Below are 24,880 nucleotides of genomic sequence, written 5' to 3'. Positions count from 1 at the left end.
AACAAAACAAAACAAAACCCAGAAAAATACCCAACTAAAAAAACAGAAAGAAGTGTACGTAGGTAGGTAGGTAGAAAGAGAGAGAGAGAGAGAGATTCATGAAGAAGGTGTTTTTCTGTAGTATCTGAACTGGATTTTTCTCCTTGAGATCTGGTATTTTGAACAGATGACTATTTGGGTAAACCTTAGAGAAAAACAAAGTGTAGAAAAAAGAAGCAAAGTTTAGCATATGTATTTAGGGTTATTTTTCAGAACTCAGGGGAAACTCATACTATGGCAGAGAGCAAACGTGTGAACAAGTCAGCTTGCGGTAAGTTGGCCCTGGATGGCAACTAAGAATCCAGCCACTCACTCACTCACTCCCACAAGGGCATGATGTTAATGGTATGGAATATCCTTTTGGCCAGTTTGGGTCAGCTGTCCTGGCCGTGTTCCCACCCAGCTTCTTGCCCACCCCCAGCAACAGGGTAAGTTCAAATCCTGAAGACAGTGGGCTCCACAAAGCAGCCTAGCAGGGAATTTGCTGCCTCCAGACATTCATCCAGCTGGACCTCTGCAAGCAGAGAGAAAAAGTAGAGAGGGACCATAACTCAGTAAGGGAAGACAGTGTGTATTGACAGTCTCATAGACTGCCATACAGGAGCACTGGGAAAAAGGGACATCAGTCAATGGGTGTCAGCTGTGGATTTGGTGGGAAAAGCCCAGCACATGACTCATCCCAGCAAAATCTTCTTACCAGCTTGGTCCCGCAGCCACCTACAAGCTTTGGCCTCCAGAAGCTCTGACCAAGGTACCTTCCATTTATACTGGTGCAACCAGACTAAGGCTAAAACTGTGGCCCATGCAGTTGGCTGCATATCCGGTGGGGGAAAACAGAACAATCAGGGCAAAGAAAGATGAGACTTAAATCAGCACATGGAAAAAGTAAGACCTCCACATATACACACAAAGTTACCGAAATCCTCAAAATTGGAAACTTCCCAGGTACCTCTGCTGATTCTACCCCACAACCCCCCACACTCCCACAAGCAGAGAGGCTCTGTACCCCAACTGCTTTGATCTCTTTCTCTCAGTTCAGCTCAGACTGGAAACTTGGAGCAAAGGAAGGTTCAGCTCATGATAATGCCCCACTCCTGCTCCTGATCTGCTTACCTCAGTGGGTCTTTGCCCATCAACATCAGCATTGCTGAGTCCTAAGGCAGAGGCCAGGGCTGCGGTGAAGGCCCAGGAGCCATTTGCTTTCTGAAGTGCCACCACTACCCTGAGGCTGGAGAAGTCGCACAGTCTTGTTGACAGCGGTGATATTTTCCAGTCCCAACTGATGTTAGATGCTACTGGTTCTTCCATCACCTGCTCTTCAGAAGAAGGTTCCCGCTCTGAAAGACAGAAACATTCACACAGCTTATAGGAGATAGGCAGTGGCTAGTAACCTTAAATTCTCCCTTCTCCGGGTATACTCAACTGTCCTCCATCCTCCATTGGGCTTTCCTAATTTTTACCAGTCCTCCACAAGCATCTTGAACATTTTCCAGACCTCCTAGAGCATCCTCAAATCTTCCCAGTCCCTCACAAGTATACTAAAATCTTTCCTATATGCTCTAATTTACTCAACATAATTATCTCTGAACACTTTTAATTCTACCCATGAGCATTACTAAAGTTACTCCTTCCTGCCACTTTCCCTATTATGGCTCATATTAACTGATAAGGGCCACACAGGGGTCCTTCTTCATCATCCACTCTTGAACCCACCAGCCTCAGCATAAGCTCTTCCTTTCCACATTCCAGGATATAAGACTTCTTTAGAGCTACAGCAGCACTGGATCACAAGAAAGTGAAGGTGAGGAGGGTCAAGTGCAGCCCATGGAGCATTATAATCCAGGCATGGCACAGTTCTAGAACAGATTTAAGAGCTTTTATGGGCAGAAAAAGAAGCACTTGGGCACAGAGCAGTTGGGGCAGAACTAGGGGCCATTTAAGGCTGGCCTAAAAGTATACAGAGGTTGGAAGGGACCTCTGGAAATCATCTTGTCCAAACCCCTACTCAAAACAGATCTCATTAGAACAGTTCACTCAGATACCTGTCTAGTTGAGTCGTGAATAGCACTAAGGATGGAGATTTCACCAGTTTTTTATGATCCTTATGATTTAAAAAAAAATAAAAATTCTCATACCCATTCAGCATTTCCCATGTTCTAACTTGTGCCTGTTGCCTCTTATCCTAATGCTGTGCACTTCCAAGAAGAGTCTGCTTCTGGCTTCTTTGTATTTTCCTTCAGTCAGCCCGTTGTAGACAGAAATAAGCTATCCTCTTCTTAAAGATGAACAAACCCAGCGCTCTCAGCCTCTCCTCACACGCCAAGTGCTTCAGGTCCCTCAGTTTAGTGGCCCTCCACTAGACTCATTCCAGTATGTCAATGCCTTTCTTGTAATGGAAGCAGAAGCTGAATACAATACCCCAGGATTCAGGCTAGCAAACAGTGCTGAACAGGGAGGAACGTTCAATGTCCCTGCATCTAGTGGCTACACTCTTGCTAACACAGCCCAGGATGCTGTTGGCTTTCTTTGTTGCAAGGGCACGCTGCTGACTTCTGTTCAACTAGTTGTCCACCAGGACCCCAAGATCCTTTTCTGTAGGGCTGCTTCCTTGAGTGTGTGCCCTGGGCCTGTATTGTTGCATAGGGTTATTCCATTCCTGATCCATTCCTGATGCAAGACTTTGCATTTATTTTTATTGACTGTCATGCGGTTCCTGTCAAGCGAATTCTCCAGCCTACCACTGCCTTCCACTGTGCTGACCACGCACCTACTGCTCCAATTTGGTGCTGTTCATAAACTTGCTAGGAGTGCACTCTGTCCATTAATGTCCAGGTCATTAATGAAGATGTCACCATGAGAGATCACTCTGGAATTGCACTGGTTATTGGCCACCAGCTGGACTCTGAACTTCTGATAACTGGTCTTTAAGCCCAACAGTCTAGCCAATTTTCCACCACCCTTATTGTTCAAAACCAATATATCATCAATCTCATGATAAGGAGACTTTGGGATATTGTCAAAGTCTGTGCTAAAGTCAAAGTATACAGAATCCACTGCCTTTCCCTTGTCCATAGTGCCAGTTACCTGATCCAAGAAAGCAGTGAGGTTGGTCAGGCATTATTTACTTTTGATAAACCCATATGGGGTAGTGCTTCTAAGATGATTTGCTCCATATGCTTCCTAGGGACTTAGGGGAGGCTGACCAGCTGGTAGGTCCCTGACATCTTCTTCCCCTTCTTGAAAATGGATGAGATGCCTGACGTTTTTTCAGTCATCAGGAACCTCTCCCAATTGCCATGATCGTTTGAAGATGATAGAGTCACTGCCTTGGATGCACCCGATCCCATGGACTTGTGTAAGTCTAATCAGCCTACGTAATTCCTGTCTTCTTCTACTGTGGGTACTGCTTCACTCATACAGACTTCTGGGATACTCAGTGATATAGTAGACCTGAGGGAAAACCTTACTCAGTTAAAACTGAGTCCAAACTATGACAGCCTTTTCCACGTCCTTTGTCACTGACTACCCTGCATCACTGAGCAAGATGCCCATGCTTGCCTTAGGCATCCTTTTGCTGTCAATGTGCTTACAGATGCCTTTCCTGCTGTCCTTCACCTCCCTTGCAAATTTCAACTCCAGCCAAGCTTTGACTTTCATAACTCCATTTCTACATGTCTGGGTAGTGTCTTTGTATTGCTCTCAAGTAGCCTGTCTCCACTTCTATCTTTGCATACTTCATTTTTGTGTTTGATCTGACTGAGGAACTCCATGTCCATCCATTCTGGCCTTCTGGCACATTTTCTTGAATTTCTGCCACTTGACCAGACCATTCTTGATCTCAGAGCACTGGGTCCTGGAAGATCAACCAGCTGTTGGACTCTTTACCCTCCACAACAGTTTCACATAGGATCCTGAGCAAGGCAAAATCTGTTCTTCTGAAGTCCATGAGTTGTAATTCTATTGTTTGTCTCTCAGGATTGTAAACTCCATTCTCATGATTGCTGCAGCTAAGGCTGCCCTTGACCTTCACATCTTCAACAAGTTCCTCCTTGTTTGTGAGTAGCAGGTGAAACAGAACCTCTCTCCTAGCTGGTTCATCAAGCACCTGCATTACAAAATAGGCTTCTGTACATAACAGCAGCCTCCTGGATTTCTTGCACCCATCTAAATTGCCTTTCAAGCAGATATTGGCATTTGTTAAAACTGTCCAGGAATATCAAGACCTGTGACTGTGAGGTGTTCTCCAGCTGCCTGAAGATGGCTTCATCTACCTCCTCTTCTTGATCCAGAGGATCATCACCTGTGCTGACCTGTCATCTGATCCTTACTCACAAGCTCTCTTCCTTGGACAGGTGCACTCAAGCCATTCCTTTGCATCAAATGCAACACATCCTTCTTAGCTTGCCACCATATCTTTCTTGAAAAGCCTGTATCCATCCAGTGCAGGACTCCAGTCTTAAGAATTACCCCACCAGGTCTATATCATCCTAAAGAGATCACGGTTCTGTAACCGGGCAGATTTCCTCCTTTCTGTTCCTCATGCTCTCCATTTCTGTACAGGCATTTGAGATGGGCACCAAGTCATGTAGCTTTTCCAGGGGAAGTGTGAAAGCCTTCCCTGTCATCCTTTCCCCTAAACACATCTGCTCAACCCCTTGTGCCCCCACTTTTCTTCAGATTACTGTAGCCCTTCCTCAACACACCTACTTTATAGCCCTCTTTGCTAGATTTGCAAGTCTATTTGCAAAGGCACTTTTGTCCCACTTGGTCAGATAAATCCTGTTCCTTTTCAGTAACCCTCGTCCCTCAGAGAGAGTCCTGCAGTCATAGTGGTAAAAGTCCTGCCTTTGACACCAGCCATGCAGCCAGTTGTTGACCTGCAAGATGAGTTTATTTCTACTGATCCTTTCACTGGAAGGACTGAAGAACACCATGTGGGCTCCCACACCCTTCAGCCTCTCCCACAGGGCTCCATAATTGCATTTTCGCTCCAGGTTATCCCTGGTAGTGTCATTGCTGCCCACATGGAAGAGCAGCAATGGGTAATAGTCCAAGGGCCAGACAAGCCTTGGTAGTCTCTTCAGCTTCTTCAGTCCTGGCCTCTGATAAGCAACACACCTCTCCTGAAGCATAAAGTTGGGTGGGCAGCTGGGTGCCTCCATCCTCTGTGGGAGAGAATTTCTAGTAACCATCACATCACACTAGGTTCAGGCCTAGCTGGCTCTGGATGCCTCTCCTGACAGGCTTCTTTGTCCTTACCAGTGCCCAGGCACTATACCTAGTCTGAAGTTGCAGATCTGCAGGTTGAGCAGGAGCCTTCCCCCTACTGTTAGAAGCCACAAGCCACCTTCTCCCTTTTTGACTATGGCCTCCAGATGTCCCATCCTCCTTGCTTCACATAACTCAGGCTTTTTTCTCTGCAGACTTTCCATAAAGACCAGGACAACCGCTGCTTCATTCATCCTGATGGTGTGCAGTGTGCTCACTTCTTCCTTTTAGCTCCTTCAGTTAGCAAGTCCGAGCCTTGACCAGAACATACCTCTCACAGAGGAGGGCACTTCTGCCCCAGCCCCAGGATGAAGCACCAGCCTCTCTCTTCAACTCAAGACCTAGACAGCACTATCTTCCTTTTATGCTTTATTTGGACTGAGGCTTCCAATGTACCAAGGGAAAATGCACCAGTTACTGCTGGAGACGGTGCTGCACAACCTTCACTCAGCCCCATGCAGGCCTGAACAGTTGCTGGACCCCTCTGCACCACTGCTGGACTAGCTGTTGAGACAACTGCTATGTCTCTGTTAGCTATCTCTATGTTCTTGCCTACCTGATACACAGCTGCTTCCCAAACACAAGCTGAAAAAGTGCTTGACACCTTCTCCCTCCATTAGAAGTCTCTTGAAGACAGTAGAAACTTCCTAATTAGGAAACAGCCAACAGAAGCTGACCATTAGAGATGACTGAAGCACAAGTCAAGAGAAGTTGACTTCTCCTTGTCAACAGCAATCACAACAAGCTCCCAGCAGACAATCCTTGGAGATGAGAAGATGAGCCCTGGACAAGCAGAAGGCTGGAAGGAGAGGAAGCCTGGAAACTCCTGTGCAAACAGCTATGTCTCTGCTAGCTGGCTTTTTTTGTTGAACTGTATGAGGATAAAGCTAAAGATTCATGCAGATACTTTGTGACAAACTTAGTGTTTCTGTATAGAGTTAAGGACAGTTGGAGACAAGGATAAGGTTACTTCAGGGAAGTATTAAGGCATTTGATACTTAGTTTGCAGCCTAGATTTGAGATGTAGGAGTTTGCTTTGTCTGTCACTCCATCCATCACCAGCACAATGACAATCAGGAAGTCTGGTGAGAAGATAAATGCTGAAAGGGGAGTTCAATGCTAGTCCAACACATTTTGAGAATGCTCAGCTAAAAAGTTTCTCCTTACCTTTACAAGATGTTGAAAGCTGGGTGAGTGCTTCACTGTCAGGGGCTTTGCGATCAAGCATCTCAAGGCAGAACTGGCACTTCTGGACTATCCAAAACTTGGTGGACTTGAACCACACAGGCCTAAAGCCACGCAACCAGAGCAGCTGACAGGGAACCAGGTTGCAAGAGGAAGAGAACAACGTGGAGGAGTCTGGAGGCAAAGAATCTGGGGAGAGAGACAGGGACATAGGGGTTAGAATCATAAGTATTACAGATAGGCAAAAAGGTGGTCTGGCCCACACAATACGGGGCTGCAGATGGTGAGCAGCCATCAGACCAAGTCCTGCTTTCCCCTCCCAGTCCTGTCTTCACTGTTTCTGTCCTTACCATGGTGCCAAGCATCTCTCTGTTTCATGAGTACTGCCACACTGGATGTGAAGGGGGATGGAACCCCCAGGCTGATGCTGGATTTAACTGCACTGTGCTGGATGTCCTTCTCTGCCCCGCTTCTCCCCTCCCATGCCAGTTTCCACAGTAGGTGCATCATGGCCATGCGGTGCACAGGCAGCCTGCAGAGGCAGGGAGTTATTCTTTGATTCCACCTCAGGGAAGGGCATGGGATATGTGGAGTAAAGAGGAGGGGGCAGTGGGGTAATGGCCACCTCAGGGAAGGGCATGGGATATGTGGAGTAAAGAGGAGGGGGCAGTGGGGTAATGGCCACCTCAGGGAAGGGCATGGGATATGTGGAGTAAAGAGGAGGGGGCAGTGGGGTAATGGCCACCCAGGTCCTCTGCCAAGGTCAGGGCAGAGGGGACAAGGGTGGAGCACTGGAAGCCCAGATTTTTTTCCACCTCAGGCTAGAGTGGGAAGGATTCAAGCAAAGGACACCTGCTGTCCCTCCTCCAGAACTTGCCGCTCTGCCTCATGGGCAAGTGTGTTACCCTCTCACCTGTCATCTGCTGATGGGACCAGTGAGAACCTGAGTGTGTAGTTGAAGGACTGGCTGCCCACGTGGTACTGAAGGGACACGGCTCCCTCACCCAACTCTACATCCTGCTGACACAAAGGAAAGAGTCAGATGATAGAAAAGTTCATCTGCATGCACAGGCAGCCTGGATACCTAGACTCCCTCCCTGCTCTACTAAGGTAGATGTCCATGGTTGGAGCAGAGGCAATGGTATCTCTGGGGGAAAGAAGAGGGTTCACATGCCCTGATAGCAGTCTCTCCCGAGTCTAGCAGACATGAAGGACTCCCAGTGATGGGAAGGTGAAACAGGGAGTGGGTTCTTTACATTCCAGACAGCCCTACTGCAGTGCATATGGATCCTGGATCACTCTCACCTGTGCTTGTCCATGGATCTGGGCATAGATGGAGCTCTGATGTCCCTGGAAGATCATCTCAGGAGGTTTTCTGATCATTGACACCTCCAGGCCAGGTGGAAGGTCCCAATGTAGTGAGATCCCACTAGCCATAGGCTGCAGAGCCCGCCGTAGGCAGTTCACTGCCTGATGAGGGGGAAGCAGAGAGCACAGACCACTTGCATTCCCTACCATTTTGCGGGGGGGGGGGGGGGGGGGGGGGGGGGAAGGGTAGGAGTTGAAGGGGGTCTCTGATTTGGAGTTGGTGGTGGTATTTGGATTTCCTTGCATTTTGAGGTATTGAATAGAGCAGGGGAGGTGCTGGAAGCCCAGGCAACTGGGTCATTACCTCAGATGCCATGTCCATCCTAGAGTGGATGCACACACATTCACCTTTGGTCTCCAGGGCCATGGCTTGGGAAAGGTTGAAGCTGTCACATCTGTTAGTAGGAAAACAGAAACACCTGTACAGGAAAAGAGGGGGAGGTTAGAGATGGGACAAAGGTGAGAGGCATGAAGGTCAAGAGTGGTACAAAAGACTAAGTCTGGAGAGGTAAGGATGCTTCTAATCATAGAAATGAAACTGTGGCTGAGAGTTTTCACATTCACTCTGATGTGAGAGACACTGCCTGCTAGGCAGGGAGATCATGGAATGGGTTTTGGGCCCCCAGAGCACTTTGAAATATTGCAGGATGAGAGGGAAGATAAAAAGTGCTTGAGAAGAGCAGGAAAAGATTGGGAGAGGAAGTCCACTAGATGAAGAGTGTAGGCAGTCTTAGTGAGGTAAGGAAAGTGTGTGTTGTGGGGGGGTTGCTGCTGAAGTTCCATTGTGGTAAAGAGAAGGTCTGGGGAAGACTAGGATCTGGGAGAATGTTTGAAGGACTCTGACAGTCAGGAGGAGAGGAAGGTTGTGAGTTAGCATGTTGGGGGACAGGAACAGGGCTCCCCCATTACCGGTGGTGGTCCCGGTAACGGTAGACCTCAGCCATGACAGCTTCCTCTTCACTGGAGATCTTCCTTTGGATGAAGATGAAAAGCTGAGGAAGAGAGCAGGGGAAACAAAGTTTGCCGGGGCACCCTTTTAGAGGAAAGACACCCTCCTAAAATGCAGTCAGCCTTCCCAGTTTTCTCCCTTGCCCTCTCATGCCCACTGGCCTTGAAACAGGAAAAGACATTGTGTGTCTCCTTTCATGAACACCAGAACTCCTCTTAGCACAAAGGGACACCCCACAAGGAAGATCCGCCTTCCCCAAGTGCAGGCAAATTCCACAGAAGTCCTCCCAAGCTGCCCACCCCAAAGATGGTGTCACTTTCTGCCATGAGGGCGCCTTCCATATGCCAACTCCTGGTGCAAACAGCAGCAGAATATCTTACCCTGAGCCCTGAAGTCTACCTTTACCCCATTGTTTACACCTACCTATTCCCCTCCCTATAACCCTTTGGCCCCTGATACCTGACGGAGGTTCCCATGAAGGAGAGGAGTGCTGTATATAGACTTTAGGAGGCCCAACAGGTCACAGCCCCCCAGATCAGGGCAGATGGAGGAGAGGCACCCAACTGCATTGTCCATGCTTTCCTGTGTGTATTCCACACTCTGCCTGTAGGAGGGCACACAGAGTGTCAGAGGGGGGAAGAACCTGGCCCACAGCTACCCTCCCATGGCCACTCCCTAGAAAAGCTCTACCTCAAAAGTGAGAGGACTTACCACCTCACTGCGTCCAGCATATCCTGCCCCATAACTGCCCTCCAGCAAGAGCTTTTCCTGTAGTTTCACGTAGAAAAGTCATACTCTACTTACCCCTTAGTCTTGCCTCATCATCACCCCCAACTCACGGGTAGAAGGCTTTGAAAGTGGCCCCAAAACTGTAGATGTTGAAGTAACAGCCCAGAGGCAAACTCTTGAGGAGGAAGAGCAGTGTGTTCTGGGGACAGATGGAGGGATGGGCAGAGCTCAGACAAGGAAGCTAGGCAGAACATCTGCCCACATGAAGCAGCTTGCCTCCATCCCCACCAGCTGGGCATAACTGGTGTGGAAAATCGCCCCTGAAGACCTCCTCCGGTGGTACCTGTGCATCCAGGAAGAGGCTGCGGTCCATGAGAAAGAGGAATTCTCCAAGCTGGCCTGAATTGGGCACCACCTCAGGAATGTTGGGTGTCAGTGTCACCATCACCACAGGGTCTCCCAGCAGAGAGCCTGGAGTGTGTTGGGAAACAAGGAGGGTTGGAGCCCCCTTCCCTGCCTCTTTGCTTTTGTCCTCCACATAGCCTTCGGTTCTGACCTACTGCCTGAAAAGCCCCTCAGATCTCCCCAGTCTCACTGACACACAGTCCCTAATGCCCACTTCCACCCTTCTCACTCACCAGGTGGGGCTTTGGGATCTCTCCTCTCCACAACAGCACTGAGAGTGTGAGACCCTCTGTAATACACCAGCAAGTTCAGATCATCCTGCATCCAGGGTGGCAATTTCAAGGAGACCTGAGGACACGTAGCATGTGAGGAGGAAAGAGAACCAAATAAAAGGGTTGAGGAGTCCTAAGAAGCATCAGCAGGATGCAGACCCTTCCCTCCTCTCTCCCTTTAGGACTCTAGCATCTGGCAGGGCTGTACCTCAGCAGATGTCTGATCTGGAGCCATGTATTGCAGAGGGGTGTAGCTGCTGTTAATGGCTACATGAGACACACCATGGGCTGACTTCAGACAGATGCTGAAGTGCAGGTTTTCGAACATCCCCTCCTCAGAAGAGATACAGCCTGCAGTGAGAAAGAGGTGTGAGAAGGAAAAAGAAGACACCCTAGAGCAGCAGACAGCTATGGTGGGGCACTGTGTGACATTGGTAGGGAGGAAATGTGGCATCTGAGACATCCCTCACTGTGATGCTTAGTGGAATGGTGGTGGTGGTGAATCTGTAGACTCGCACTGTGGTTTGTATAGGGATCTGTGGGGAAATCTTGCTGTGGGATGTCTGGGAAGACCTGTGGGGTTCCTGACTGTGAGGTGCAATGGGGAATATTCAGATTCTCTCACTGAGGCATGTGTGCATATATGGGGTCCCCCCCAGGAGGGAAGCTGTGGAGTGATGTGTTCCTCCTTGGGGGATACACCTAGGGGAACACTCACTAAGGTAGTTTCTCCGGGGGAACAGCTCATGTGGCCAGCAAAACAGGGCAGCTCCATCAGGATGCATTGGTAGCTCCTGAACATAGCACAGGCTGATGGCGACCTCCCTCTTAGGAGGCAGGGTCCCCAAGTAGCAAGCAAAGACAGGACCCCAAAGATCCCACTGATCCTGCAGGTATCTTAAATTCTCCATGCCTGAAGTGGCTTTGCACAGATGCTGGGCCTGTCACAGAGGGAGAAAAATGTGTCACTGGGGTCTCCACAACATTCCATTCTCTCACCTTCACTCTTCATCCCAATCTGCGGACCATCCCCTCCCACCACAATCTCAGTACCTCCTCCTTCTCCCAGAGCATTGCTTCAATACGAGTGTCCCCCATGGTAGCATAGAAGGTGTGTACAACAGTGTCAGAGTCCACAGGAAAGATGAACATGATCTCCTTAGAGACTTGCTGCGTATTTCGGAAAAATAGCTCAGACACCACATCGGCAACAAAGTCCTGGATGGTTACTTTTACTGTCATGGTTTCCAGCTCCATTTCAGGACAGGAAGAAAATAACCATATTCCCCTCTGGAATAAGCCTGAGGAAAACACAACAGCTGTCAGAGTCCCCGGTTGCACGTAGGAAACTTTAAATTTAGGTGTCTGCTTATAGTGGGAAAAAAATTGTGTGTCCAAACTTGCCACAAAAATGTCAGTTGCAGAAGCTGACAAATAGCAATGAAAGGTCCCTGAGGCTATCAACATGTTTCCCTTAGACCACAATTCCCCATGTCTCTAAGCCCCTTTCTGTACAACGGACATAGAATCGTAGAATCATAAAATCGTTTAGGTTGGAAAAGACCTTTAAGATCATCAAGTCCAGCTGCTAACCTAGCACTGCCAAGTCCACCACTAAACCATGTCCCTGAGCACCACATCTACACCTCTTTTAAATACCTCCAAGGATGGTGACTCAACCTCTTCCCTGGGCAGCCTGTTCCAACAATTGATAACCCTTTCAGTGAAGATATGTCCTGGTTCTGGCAAGGATAGAGTTAATTTCACAAGGAGCCAGGACAGGTGAGCCGGGCTGGCTGGGGGCTATTCCATGCCATGTGAAGTCATGCTCACCATAAAAGGGGGGCTAGTCAGGCAGGGGAGGGTGTGGCGTGGGTTTCGGTGAGGTTCCGGGACAGGCTGAGTGTCCGGTAGGTCGGTCATTGGATCAGTAAATTGTTCTCTGTTATCACCCGTTGTTACTATCTGTTATCAGCACTGTTGCTGATTGTTTTCCCTCTCCCTTGTTGTCCCAGTAAACTGCCCTTATCCCAACCCTTGAGGCTTTGCCATTGTTTTTCCGTTCTCCTCCCCATCCCGCCGGGGGAGGGGTGAGCGAGCGGCACATGGCGCTCAGCTACCGGCTGGGGCTAAACCACGTCAGTCCTTTTTTGGCGCCCAACATGGGGCACGAGGGGTTGTGATAACAAGTCTGACCCAAGTGTGTTAAAACAAAATTGTTATAAGCATTTATAATGTTATTGAAACAGTCACTGGTCATAATGAAGTTCTGTTTGGTCACATGGCTCTGGTTTGTAAACCCGTGGTTACTCTATGCAATCCCTGCGGTGCTGTTTATCACCTCTGGAGAGGGGTTTGTGTTCTCATATTGTTGTATTGTGTGATAATGACTTATGATAAGATACCATTGACAGTCATGGGTCTGAGCTGGTATGTGTATGTAGCATTTCGGTCAGGCCCGTACCTCGGTCAGTATCTTTCAGAATTGATTAATAATTGCACCCGATCTATGGGGAAGACGGGGGGGATACCTTCTCCCACTCTTTCACCTCCCCTTTTCCCTTTTGGTTGGCTACAACAATTTTTGAGAATTTTGAATACCCTTGGAATGTTCAGGCCAGTATATTCCTATTGCTAGGTCTCCTGAATGTTTCCAAGTCCTGTTCAGGGTTAGCAAAAATTTTTTCAGGAGTACCACCCAGGGATCTTCCCCAAGGCTGAATGGTCAGGGCTGGCATGGCATGTGGGAGAGTATGGGCGGGTATCTAGAGACCTTTTCACCCCCAATGGTTTGGAGCTTTACTCCTGAACAATTGCAAGACCCTGATAAAATGGTAGAATATTTGAAAGAAAAGTGCTGTGGGGATTCTAAGGAGACACAACTTACTGCGTTGTGCTGGGCCCTGGCCACAATCGATCAAACACTGCTTGATAGTAGACAGCACCATCCAGAGGGAGAGAGCGGACCCACAGGCACTGCCCCTGCCCAAGCCCCCGCAATAGGCACTGTAGCCGAGCTAAAAGATCAACCCATACCAGTATCAGTCGCCCCTATACACAAAAAGAAATACACAAGGAAATTGGTTCGCTTAATGAGAGATGATGATGAACCAGGACGATCACAAGAACAAGAAGAAGAGCCAGAACCAGAAGTGATCACCCGATCTCTGTCCCTGAGTGAGTTGCGAGATATGGGAAAAGACTTCAGCTGCCTTCCAGGGGAGCACATCATTACCTGGCTGCTCCGCTGCTGGGATAACGGGTCCAGTAGCCTGGAACTGGAGGGCAGGGAGGCCAAGCAGCTAGGATCCTTGTCTAGGGAAGGGGGCATTGACAAGGCAATTGGGAAGAAGGCTCAGGCCCTCAGCCTCTGGAGGCGACTCCTGTCAAGTGTGAGGGAAAGGTATCCTTTCATCGAAGATGTCGTATGTCGGGCGGGCAAGTGGACCACCATGGAGAGAGGTATCCAATATCTGAGGGAATTAGCTGTGCGGGAAATGGTTTATTATGATCCGGACAACGCACAGTTGCCCACAGACCCCGATGAAGTCCAATGTACCCGACCCATGTGGCGAAAATTTGTGCAAAGTGCACCATCATCATACGCCAACTCGCTGGCAGTAATCGACTGGAAAAGTGAAGAGGCACCCACAGTGGATGAAGTGGCTGGCCGACAATGTGTTGGGTTTGAGTGGCAAGGTTTTGGTAGCAGGTGGGGGCTATAGGGGTGGCTCCTGTGAGGAGCTTCTAGAAGCTTCCACTGTGTCTGACAGAGCCAATGCCAGCCAGCTCCAAGATGGGCCCGCCCCTAGCCAAGGCCAAGCCAATCAGCGCCTCTGTTATAACATATTTAAGAAGGGAAAAAAAAAAAACAGTTGGGGGAAGATTTTGCAGCCGGAGAGAGAAGTGCGAAGATGTAACACCAAGGTCAGTGCAGGAGGAGGGGGAAGGAGGTGCTCCAGGCACCGGAGCAGAGATCCCCCTGCAGCCCGTGGTGAAAATCATGGTGAAGCAGGCTGTCCCCCTGCAGCCCGTGGAGGAAGGATGAGGGGGTGTAGAAATTCCACCTGCAGCCCGTGGAGGACACCATGCTGGAGCAGGTGGAGGCACCTGAAGGAGGCTGTGGACCGTGGGAAACCCAGGCTGAAGCAAGTCCCTGGCCGGACCGGTAGACCCGTGGAGAAGGGAGCCCACGCCAGGGCAGGTTTGCTGGCAGGACTTGTGACCCTGTGGGGGACCCACGCTGGAGCAGTTTTCTCCTGAAGGTCTGCACCCCATGGAAGAGACCACGCTGGAGCAGTTCGTGAAGGACTGTAGCCCATGGGACAGACTCCATTTTGGAGCAGGGGAACACTGAGAGGAGTCCTCCCCCTGAGGACAAAGAAGCAGCAGAAACAACGTGCGCTGCACTGACCACAACCCCCATTCCCCATCCTCTCCCCATCTCGTGCTGCTGAGGGGGGAGGAGGTTGAAGCCGGGAGTGAAGTTGAGCCCGGGAAGATGGCAGGGGTGGGGGAGATGTTTTAAGACTTGATGTTATTTTCTCATTGCTCTATTCTGTTTTGTTTAGTAATAAATTAGATAAATCTCTTTTCTAAGTTCAGTCTGTTTTGCTCGTGATGATAATTAGTGAGTGAGCTCTCCCTGTCCTTATCTCAACCCAAGCCTTTTGTTATACTTCTCCTCCCCATCGTACTGGGGGAGGGGTGAGCGAGTGGATGTGTGGTACCTTGCTGCAGGCTGGGCCTAAATCACGACACTTCCTCCCTTGTCTCGGCTGTGGAGAAACTGTCCCAGGACGTCCGGCAACTCAAAGAGGATATATCGTACTCCCCACCTGCACAGACCCATATTTCAGCTGTTAGGAGTAAGCGTTTTTCTGCTCCGGAGAGGGGATATGGAGCATACACACCACGAGGTCTCCTGTGGTTTTATCTGCGTGACCATGGAGAAGACATGAAGAAATGGGATGGGAAGCCTACCTCAACCCTGCGGGCACGCGTACATGAGCTACAAGGCAAGACAGCTGTACAAAGGGACTTTCCATCCCTTCCTTTGGATGGACCATCCATCCATTCCAGGAAGGATGCTGCTCCAGTTTCCCCCGGGCAGCCCCCCAGATCAAGTGGAAGTCCTGATTGCACTTCTGATCCTCTTGAAGGGACTTCTAAGTCCTTTCTGCAAGAGATGAGTAGTGACTATGATGAGCAGGATTAGAGGGGCCCTGCCTCCAGCCAGGTGGAGGAAAGGGACAATAGAGTGTATTGGACTGTGTGGATCCGATGGCCTGGCACATCAGACCCACAGGAGTACAAGGCCCTAGTGGACACTGGTGCACAGTGTACCCTAATGCCATCGAACTATGAAGGGGTGGAACCGATCTCTATTTCTGGTGTGACGGGGGGATCCCAAGAGTTGACTCTGTTGGAGGCTGAAGTAAGTCTAACGGGGAATGAGTGGCAAAAGCACCCCTTTGTGACTGGGCCAGAGGCTCCATGCATCCTGGGCATAGACTAGCTCCAGAAAGGGTATTTCAAAGACCCAAAAGGTTACAGGTGGGCTTTTGGAATAGCTGCCTTGGAAGCAGGAAGAAATTGAACCATTGTCTAGTTTGCCTGGTCTCTCGGAGGACCCTTCTGTTGTAGGGTTGCTGAGGGTTGAAGAGCAACAGGTGCCAATTGCTACTACAACTGTGCACCGGTGGCAATAGCGCACCAACCGAGACTCCCTGGTTCCCATCCACAAGCTAATTCGTCAACTGGAGGGTCAGGGAGTGATCAGCAGAACCCACTCACCCTTTAACAGTCCCATATGGCCAGTGCAGAAGTGCAATGGCGAGTGGAGGCTGACGGTAGACTGTCGTGGCCTGAATGAAGTCACACCGCCAATGAGTGCTGCTGTGCCGGATATGCTGGAACTTCAATATGAACTGGAGTCAAAGGCAGCCAAATAGTATGCCACAACTGATATCGCTAATGCATTTTTCTCGATCCCTTTGGGAGCAGAGTGCAGGCCACAGTTTGCCTTCACTTGAAGGGGCGTCCAGTACACCTGGAATCGACTGCCCCAGGGGTGGAAACACAGCCCCACCGTTTGCCAGGGACTGATCCAGACTGCACTGGAAAAGGGTGAAGCCCCAGAGCACCTGCAATACATTGATGACATCATTGTATGGGGCAACTCAGCAGAGGAAGTTTCTGAGAAAGGGAAGAAAATAATCCAAATCCTGCTGCAGGCTGGCTTTGCCATAAAACGAAGGAAGGTGAAGGGGCCTGCGCCGGAAATCCTATTTTTAGGAATAAGGTGGCATGATGGGCGGCGCCAGATCCCAATGGATATTATGAACAAAATAGCAGCCATGTCTCCACCAACCAACAAAAAGGAGACACAGGCCTTCTTAGGTGTTGTGGGTTTCTGGCAAATGCACATTCCGAATTACAGTCTGATCGTAAGGCCTCTCTACCATGTAACCCGGAAGAAGAATGATTTCAAATGGGGCCCTGACCAACGACAAGCTTTTGAACAAATGAAACAAGAAATAGTTCATGCCGTAGCTCTTGGGCCAGTCCGGGCAGGACCAGATGTAAAAAATGTGCTGTACACCGCAGCCGGGGAGAACGGCCCTACCTGGAGTCTCTGGCAGAAAGCACCAGGGGAGACTCGAGGTGGACCCCTGGGGTTTTGGAATCGGGGATACAGAGGATCCGAGGCCCGCTACACTCCAACGGAAAAGGAGACATTGGCAGCCTATGAAGGGGTTCGAGCTGCTTCAGAGGTGCTTGGCACTGAAGCAGAGCTCCTCTTGGCACCCCGACTGCCAGTGCTGGGCTGGATGTTCAAAGAGAGGGCTCCTTCTACACATTACGCAACCGATCCTACGTGGAGTAACTGGGTTGCACTGATCACACAGCGGGCTCGAATAGCAAGCCCCAATCGCCCAGGAATTCTGGAAGTGATCACAGACTGGCCAGAAGGGAAAGATTTCCGAATGTCGCCAGAGGAGGAGGTGACACGTGCTGAAGAAGCCCCACCGTATAATAAACTAACAGAAGATGAGAAGCCATATGCCTTCTTCACTGCTGGGTCCTGTCGCATCATGGGAAAGCATCGAAGGTGGAAGGCCGCTCTATGGAGTCCTGCACGGCGAGTTGCGGAAGCTGCTGAAAGAGAAGGTGAATCGAGCCAGTTTGCAGAGGTGAAAGACATCCAGCTGGCCTTAGATATTGCTGAAAGAGAAAAGTGGCCAATGCTGTACCTCTCTACTGACTCATGGATGGTGGCCAATGCCCTGTGGGAGTGGTTACAGCAGTGGAAGCGGAGCAACTGGCAACGCAGAGGCAGACCCATCTGGGCTGCCCCATTGTGGCAAGATATTGCTGCCCGGCTAGAGAAGCTGGTTGTAAAGGTATGTCATGTAGAGGCCCACATACCCTAGAGTCGGGCCACTGAGGATCCAGCAGGTGGACCAGGCTGCCAAGATTGAAGTGGCTCAGGTGGATTTGGACTGGCAGCGTAAGGGTGAATTATTTCTAGCTCGGTGGGCCCATGACACCTCAGGCCATCAAGGAAGAGATGCGACATATAGATGGGCCCGTGATCGAGGGGTGGACTTGAGCATGGACGCCATCTCACAGGTCATCCATCAATGTGAAACGTGCACCATAATCAAGCAAGCCAAGCGGGTAAAGCCTCTGTGGTATGGAGGACGGTGGTTGAAATATAAATATGGGGAAGCATGGCAAATCGACTACATCACGCTCCCACAAACCCGCCAAGGCAAGCCTTATGTTCTTACAATGGTGGAAGCAACCACTGGGTGGCTGGAAACATATCCTGTGCCCCATGCCACTGCCCGGAACACTATTCTGGGTCTTGAAAAGCAAGTCCTGTGGCGACATGGCACCCCAGAGAGAACTGAGTCAGACAATGGGACTCATTTTCGGAACAACCTCATAGACACCTGGGCCAAAGAGCATGGTATTGAGTGGGTCTAGCACATCCCCTACCATGCACCAGCCTCTGGGAAAATTGAAAGGTACAATGGACTGCTAAAAACTACCCTGAGAGCAATGGGTGGTGGGACCCTCAAACACTGGGACATGCATTTGGCAAAGGCCACCTGGTTAGTTAACACGAGGGGGATCTGCCAATCGAGCTGGCCCTGCCCAATCAAAATTTCCACGCCCAGTAGAAGGGGATAAAGTTCCTGTAGTGCACATGAAGAATATGTTGGGTAAAACAGTTTGGGTTATCCCTGCTTCAGGCAAAGGCGAGCCCATCTGCGGGATTGCTTTTGCTCAGGGACCAGGGTGCACTTGGTGGGTGATGAGAAAGGATGGGGAAGTCCGGTGTGTACCCCAAGGGGATTTGATTTTGGGTGAAAATAGCCAATAAATTAAATTGTATGATGTCAATAGCTATACACTGTATTAATAGTATAACCATAAGAATCACCCAAAACTAATGAAGGATGGACTTTGGAACTAGAACTGACTTCAACTGGTGCCCAGGAACTTCATCGAAAATTACATCTGTGATGTCCAGACTGCGAGCATGGACCATACCAGATACACCAGCCATGGAAAAAATACTCTGGATGCAGTGTGCAACAATCCAGCAGCACGCACCATTGTTCCTGCTCCAAGAGACTGTAATGGCAGATGGAACCCAAAGCCATGGACTAAATAAACTCAATGGACATTTTAGAGCGATGGCCCATGGAGTAAGAGAATGGTGTCAGTGAAATAATCTGGGCATGATGTAGATGGTATGGAATAAGGGGTGGATAATATCCTGGTTCTGGCAAGGATAGAGCTAATTTCACAAGGAGCCAGGACAGGTGAGCCGGGCTGGCCGGGGGCTATTCCATGCCATGTGAAGTCATGCTCACCATAAAAGGGGGGCTAGTCAGGCAGGGGAGGGGGGCGTGGTTTTGGCGTGGTTCCAGGACAGGCTGAGCCTCCTAGGTCGGTCCTTGGTTCGGTAAGTTGTTCTCTGTTCTCACCCATTGTTAATATCTGTAATCAGTACTGTTGATTGTTTTCCCTCTCCCTTGTTGTCCCAGTAAACTGCCCTTATCCCAACCCTCGAGGCTTTGCGGTTGTTTTTCCATTCTCCTCCCCGTCCTGCCGGGGGAGGGGTGAGCGAGCGGCGTGTGTCACTCAGCTGCCGGCTGGGCCTAAACCACGTCAAGATATCTTTCCCAGTCTCCAATTTAAACCTCCCCTGGCACAACCTGAGGCCATTTCCTCTTGTCCTATCACTTGTTATTTGGGAGAAGAGACCGACACCCACCTCAGTACAACCTTCTTTCAGGTATACGTAGAGAGCAATAATTACTCCCCCGAGCCTCCTTTTCTCCAGGCAGCTGTGTCCTCACATTGTCTAAATGTGCCATGCTTCGTCTTAGTGCAGGCCTACCATGGCATTGAGAGGAGTCTGTCTGTCCCCCACCATGTAGCATGAGACAGTCCCACAATTGAGCTTCGTGCAATTGGCAGCAAGTGCCCTGCAAGTCCTCAAACCTTCAGACCATATCTCAGAGATAGGAGCAGATCTCACCACTTGCTTTGAGAATAATGGTCCAAAGACATGAGCTTGATTTCAACTTAAGGAGATATACTACTCATTTTGGACTACTGGAAGGGAAGGGGGGACCACACCAAGGGCACTTAGCATGGCATCAAAGGTAGAGTCACATGAAGTAACCTCATCTCCTTCTCATTGTCAGCAGTCGAGATGTTTCTTGCTGACCTCCCTTTCTCACCTGTCATACTTGTAGCATATGGTTTATCTGAGGCTAACAATGCATAGATCTGAATTTGATTGGAAGATGACTTTGGTGACCTCTCTGCCTGCTGTGACAGCAGCCCATGGAAAGGCAACCTTCTCCGTACCTTTGCTCTTGGTTTGAGATGAAGACCATCTTGTATTAGGTCAAAATTGGGCATCAGTGGTGCATCAAACCTGATGGTAAATTGTGTTGGACTACTGCCTTAGTCAAGAGTGGCGTAGCACTGTAGTAGGAATGGAGTGACACTTAGCAAAGAAAGGTATAATACTATCATAGGGGTTGCTGTAATGTCTTGGAAGGGGATGGTGTACAGAAGATGGTGTAGTTCACCTGGAGGGGATGATGCAACTCACCAATCAAGTGATATACCTAGGTATCACAACACAATTCAGGAGAGGATGATTTAGCACCACAGTATAGGTGATGCAATATTATAGCACTGAGTGTTTGCCCTCCATCCCACAGTAGTAGATATCTCTTCTGCATCCTTCTCCCACTTTGTGGTGGTTGCCCTGGAAAAGTCTTCAGCACTATGGGTAAGATGAACCACACTTACAAAAACATCTCCTGCTATGCCAGCCAGAAAAAGTGAAGACTTTTGCTTGAGTTCCCAGAACATGGTGACATGTGCCTGTCAACCACCCAAGAAATCAGTTCCTTCCCACATTGCTATCCCAGCTGAAATTTTCCCCAATGCTCACAGATGCCACCCTTCTGGCCCCAACTCACCTCTACACATATACTGTTTTATCAGAATGCCACTTCTCCTCATCTTGACTTTCTGTTTGAAGACAGCTTCTACAAGGAAAAGAGCATAAAGTGAGCTATGAGGACCTTGTGTCATGGTTTAGCCCCAGCCGGCAGCTAAGCACCACACTGGAGCTTTCTCACTCCTCCCCCTTGTGGGATGGGGAGGATAATTGGAAGACAAAGGTAAAACTCGTGGATAAGGACAGTTTACTGGGATGGCAAAGAGAGAGGAAAATTACAAGAACAGTACTTAGAATATACAGAGCGCGTAATACACAATGCAATGTGTTCACCAGCAGGAACCCGATTCCCAGCCCAGCCCAGAGCTGCGACCTCTCCTCCCCAGCCAGCTCCCCCCTTATATACTGAGCATGACATCATGGATTTGAATATCCCTTTGGCTAGTTTAGGTCAGCTATTCTGGCTGTGTCCCCTCCCAGCTTCTTGTGAAAATTAACTATCTCAGGGAAAACCAGGACAGTTCAATAGGGTGGTGGTGTTTGATTCACATTAGAGCACAGGGAAGGTGGGAGCAATGACAGGTCACAGCATGAGACACAAGGCACAGCATGAATTTGGGCCTGAGCAGTGATAATTGCACCTAGCGAACACCAGTTCCAGTGTTGCCAGAGGAAGAAATGGGCAGAAAGGTGGACAGAGAGAGCAGGTGAAGCACAATCTGGGAGGATGGGTGGAGGAATGCATGGATTTGTGTGAGGAGAGTGGTGTAGTTGGATAGTTGGAGACGGCTGTATTTAGTGGCAGGAGGAGTGAAGGGCAGAAAAAAGTGACCGTATGGGGAACTGAGGAGGGGAAAGGATGAAGGAATTTGTAGTTGAGATGCATACATGCACATCCAGGGAGGTGTTGGAGGAATTAATGAACAAATGCAGTTGTGTGGAATGTGAGGGAGAGGATGATTAAAAGTGCCTGGTTTGTGAGTGATCTGTCAAATAGGCACCCAAAACCACCAGGTCTGTGTACAGGTCAGTGGTCTGAACTCTTCCAATACAGAATAGAGACTTAACTCAGTTCTCAAAACATTGGACAGGAGGGTCATATGCAGTGAGGAGCCCTAGCGTGAGTGAGTGGTCTTTGCAAAGGTGAGGAAATCCAATCTAGCTGTCTCCCATAGGTCCTGTGCTATACATATTGGCATCATGTATCTATCTTGGAAATGACAGGACATCTGAAATTATACTAGACACCCATGTTTCAACTAAATCTCACCCCTAAATTTAAAAGAGAGGAAGAACCTCTTCCTCTTAGCACAAGAGTAGGATTCATTTCAAGATTATTATGTATAAATCTAGGTATTTAAAATAGATACATTCAGATTAACTTCTAAATCCCTGCAAGGGGGTTTGCCAGAAGGCACAGAAAGAAGGGGTGAGAATGGGGCAAAGGAATGAATGAGGAGTGAGGGGGATGCGAGGGAGGATAGAATGAGAAAGGGAAGGAGGGATGTGCATTTTCTGCTGTAGTGATCCCGATAGGAGGACCATTGTACATCAAGAAGTTAGTGGTCCATGTAGCAGTTAACCCTCTGTCTCACAGGACAGGATTGTGCTGTGCTGCACATACAGCTTGGCCTTCAAGCCTTTGCTGGGCTGCACAAATCCCTTGGCCGCATGATCACCTCAGCCAGCTCATTGTAACAGAGCCAGCTCTGGAACATGTGCATTGTAATATGCTGCATGCTGACTGGAGGCCCGTTTGATGCTGCACAATCTGGGGTTCTTAGGATCTGAGGGGATGTAAGATTACCTATCCTATTCTCTCCTTCTTCATAGTGTCAGCTTTAAGAAATGACATTTCAAATGATACTTTGCAAAATCTGAGTGCCTTTCTTACTGGGATCACAGCAAACCAGCACCTACCTCCTGGGACAAAATATTTGGTGCAGTCAGTGGGTCCCAGTGAGAAATACTTTTCTGGGAAAAGAATAGTGAGGAAGATACAGACCGAGAGCTGGCTGGCCCTGCACACAGCCATGGGAGGCAGTCACAAGAAACTTGTCGCAGGTTGTTTTCCTGGTGAATTGGGAAAGTGAGGAGGAATTACCTGAATGTTCCAGTCCAGCTGAAGTATTAACATGTCCCAAGAAACACGGGGTGGGGCAAGGAAAAGGCAAGGAAAACTTGTGCAGTTTTTGTTACTAACGTGCCTGGAGCAGACACGGGGACGTTTGGAGCTGAGGCAGCGGCCCCGCCGGAGCAGTGGGCACAGCAGCGCAAAGGGTCCCGGGCAGCGGACGGCGGGTCCCGGGCACCGCTGAGTGACGAGCCGCATGTGAGAGGGAGAACAGGGGTGGGAGACCTCAGGGACCCCGGTGGGGATGGGGCACGAGTGCAGCAACAGCATCTCTGTGCGGCCGCTGGCCATGGAGGGGCGTGAGGGGGAGCGCGGAGCCCCGGGGCATCGGCCCCCGCCGCCCCTCCCTCGGTCACAGGGAAGAGGCGCCTTCTTCAATGCGTCCTCCTCCCTGCAAACAGCCCAGGGAAGGGGCAGGCCCTCTCCAGCGCGGCTCACCAGGGAGGCTGAGGCGGGGGTGGGAGGGGGGCGAACTATCATCGACCTTATGCTCTACTTGTAACGTTGCTGAGCCGGCATAGCAAGCCGGAGGGCGTAAGAACCGTCTCGAAAAGTCTTTCTAACCTTGCAGCCGGGAGCTTGCGATGCATGATTATGCAGTTCCCTCCCAGCCATGGTAGTAAGAGCACCGAGAGAGCTGGGAGGAGCTGTCAGCTCTTGATGATCCCGCTCGGGGTGTGATTTCCAAGGGAATGGCTTTCAAGAACCTCCCTTTTGTTCCCAGGCGAAGCAGCTCTCCCGCTCCCCTGACTCAGCCCTGCATTCTTTTATCCTATGTCAGCGCTGCCCCAGGTAGACCTTCTGAGTTAATGGTCCCTTTTTCTTAACAGGGGTAATTCCCAAATGACTTCACAAGAATCAACGTAAGTTTTTCGTGTAAGTCTGGGATCTGTGCAGAGCAAAAGCGGAGAATGAGAAAAGTCAAAGAAAAAAAAAAAAGAAAAGAAGAAAAGTCAGCAGGTTCCAACCAGACACCAGGGGCTTGGACCTCACCACTAACGTAAGGAGAGGTATAATTCTCCTTGCTTTACTCATATGAGAAAGCATGCTCACTCTCTCTCTGGTGCTCTCAGAGACTTCTATCATTAGTCAGCCATCCTTGCTGTCAGTTTCTTTAAACCCTACTTGGATAATCCTCCAGATTCTGGAGGACTCCTTCACCAGAGGAATTTCCAGGGAGATAGCCCCTGTTTGATGAAATTGAGAGCTGCTAAATTGATAAAAGATTAAAGATATGATTCTTTATTTGTAGTGGAAATCCTGGTTTACCAGAAACTGCTTTTAAGGATCCCAATAACAGAATACATGTGCTTGCACAACCATGTTCCTGCATTTTATTTTCTGTCAGGTAAAAGACTGAATTTACAAATATTGTAATTTGTGCCTGTGCCTCATTGTGAATTTGTACCTTAGCCTGCTATCCTCGACCTTAGAGATCTCAAATATGTAGGTACCATTTGAGCTAAGTGGTCTAGCAGGACAGGGCAGCAAAACACAGAAGCCTCCAAGCCTTTGGCAGGGTATGGCAGGCACAGACAGACAAATGCACACATGCATGCAGAACAGCTCTGCAATACTTCCACATGGAGGGAAGGAGAGATGGATGCATAGACAAACACACTCACCATGGAACAGCAGACTGGAGCAGGAACAATGAGCAGACAGGTGCAGAAACGGCCCCAGGACTGAAACCTGTCAGCTGCAGCATGAAAGGATGTTCTCAGAGGAGGAGGAGAAGGAGGAGGGCTAGTCTTTGTAGGAAGTGGCAGGGACGGATGGGAGCTGTGGTCATTGCTGCAGTGCCTGGGCAGATTCCAGGAAAGGGAATACTGCCAAATGTGCACTCTGCGATATATGCTTGGGAACCAGGGGTGCTGCCAGCCCTTCCTGCTGGAGTGGGTGGAAGCACTAGTTGTAGAGGTGCTCCAGGTCTCTGGGCAGCTTGGGAGGTCAGTGGAGCCATAAGGAAAGCAGAAGCGATGGGCAACCCACAGGGATAGTGCTTTTTTGGGCACAAATTTGGGGGC

At 49.5% G+C, this 24,880-nt stretch overlaps 1 protein-coding gene across 3 annotated transcripts; it reads right to left on the bottom strand.

Annotated features, from left to right (window-relative positions):
• Positions 1-216: 216 nt before the first annotated feature.
• Positions 217-24,589, bottom strand: LOC104641822 (von Willebrand factor A domain-containing protein 5A). 3 transcript variants are annotated; one of them, XM_075775037.1, is made up of 18 exons: positions 24,479-24,589; positions 20,739-20,807; positions 11,269-11,516; positions 10,934-11,156; positions 10,424-10,566; positions 10,177-10,291; positions 9,882-10,009; positions 9,649-9,737; positions 9,269-9,413; positions 8,770-8,852; positions 8,165-8,279; positions 7,798-7,962; positions 7,406-7,509; positions 6,843-7,024; positions 6,475-6,681; positions 1,153-1,376; positions 737-851; positions 217-553 (listed from the first exon to the last, which is right to left on the bottom strand). In XM_075775037.1, exons 2-18 carry the CDS (start codon positions 20,779-20,781, stop codon positions 474-476), a joined length of 2,409 nt encoding a protein of 802 aa, XP_075631152.1. In that variant the 5' UTR covers positions 20,782-20,807; positions 24,479-24,589; the 3' UTR covers positions 217-473. The 3 variants fall into 3 exon arrangements, with proteins under 3 accessions (XP_075631152.1, XP_075631154.1, XP_075631155.1); XM_075775039.1 differs by lacking the exon at positions 24,479-24,589 and adding an exon at positions 20,363-20,539; XM_075775040.1 differs by lacking the exon at positions 11,269-11,516 and having other exon boundaries at positions 24,479-24,573.
• Between the last annotated feature and the right edge of the window lie 291 nt (positions 24,590-24,880).

The sequence above is a fragment of the Balearica regulorum genome, chromosome 24 (genome assembly GCF_011004875.1).
Source record: "Balearica regulorum gibbericeps isolate bBalReg1 chromosome 24, bBalReg1.pri, whole genome shotgun sequence".
NCBI classification, from domain to species: domain Eukaryota; kingdom Metazoa; phylum Chordata; class Aves; order Gruiformes; family Gruidae; genus Balearica; species Balearica regulorum.
The sequence above is the reverse complement of the archived record's forward strand: the minus strand, read 5'-3'. Positions and strand labels throughout refer to the sequence as shown.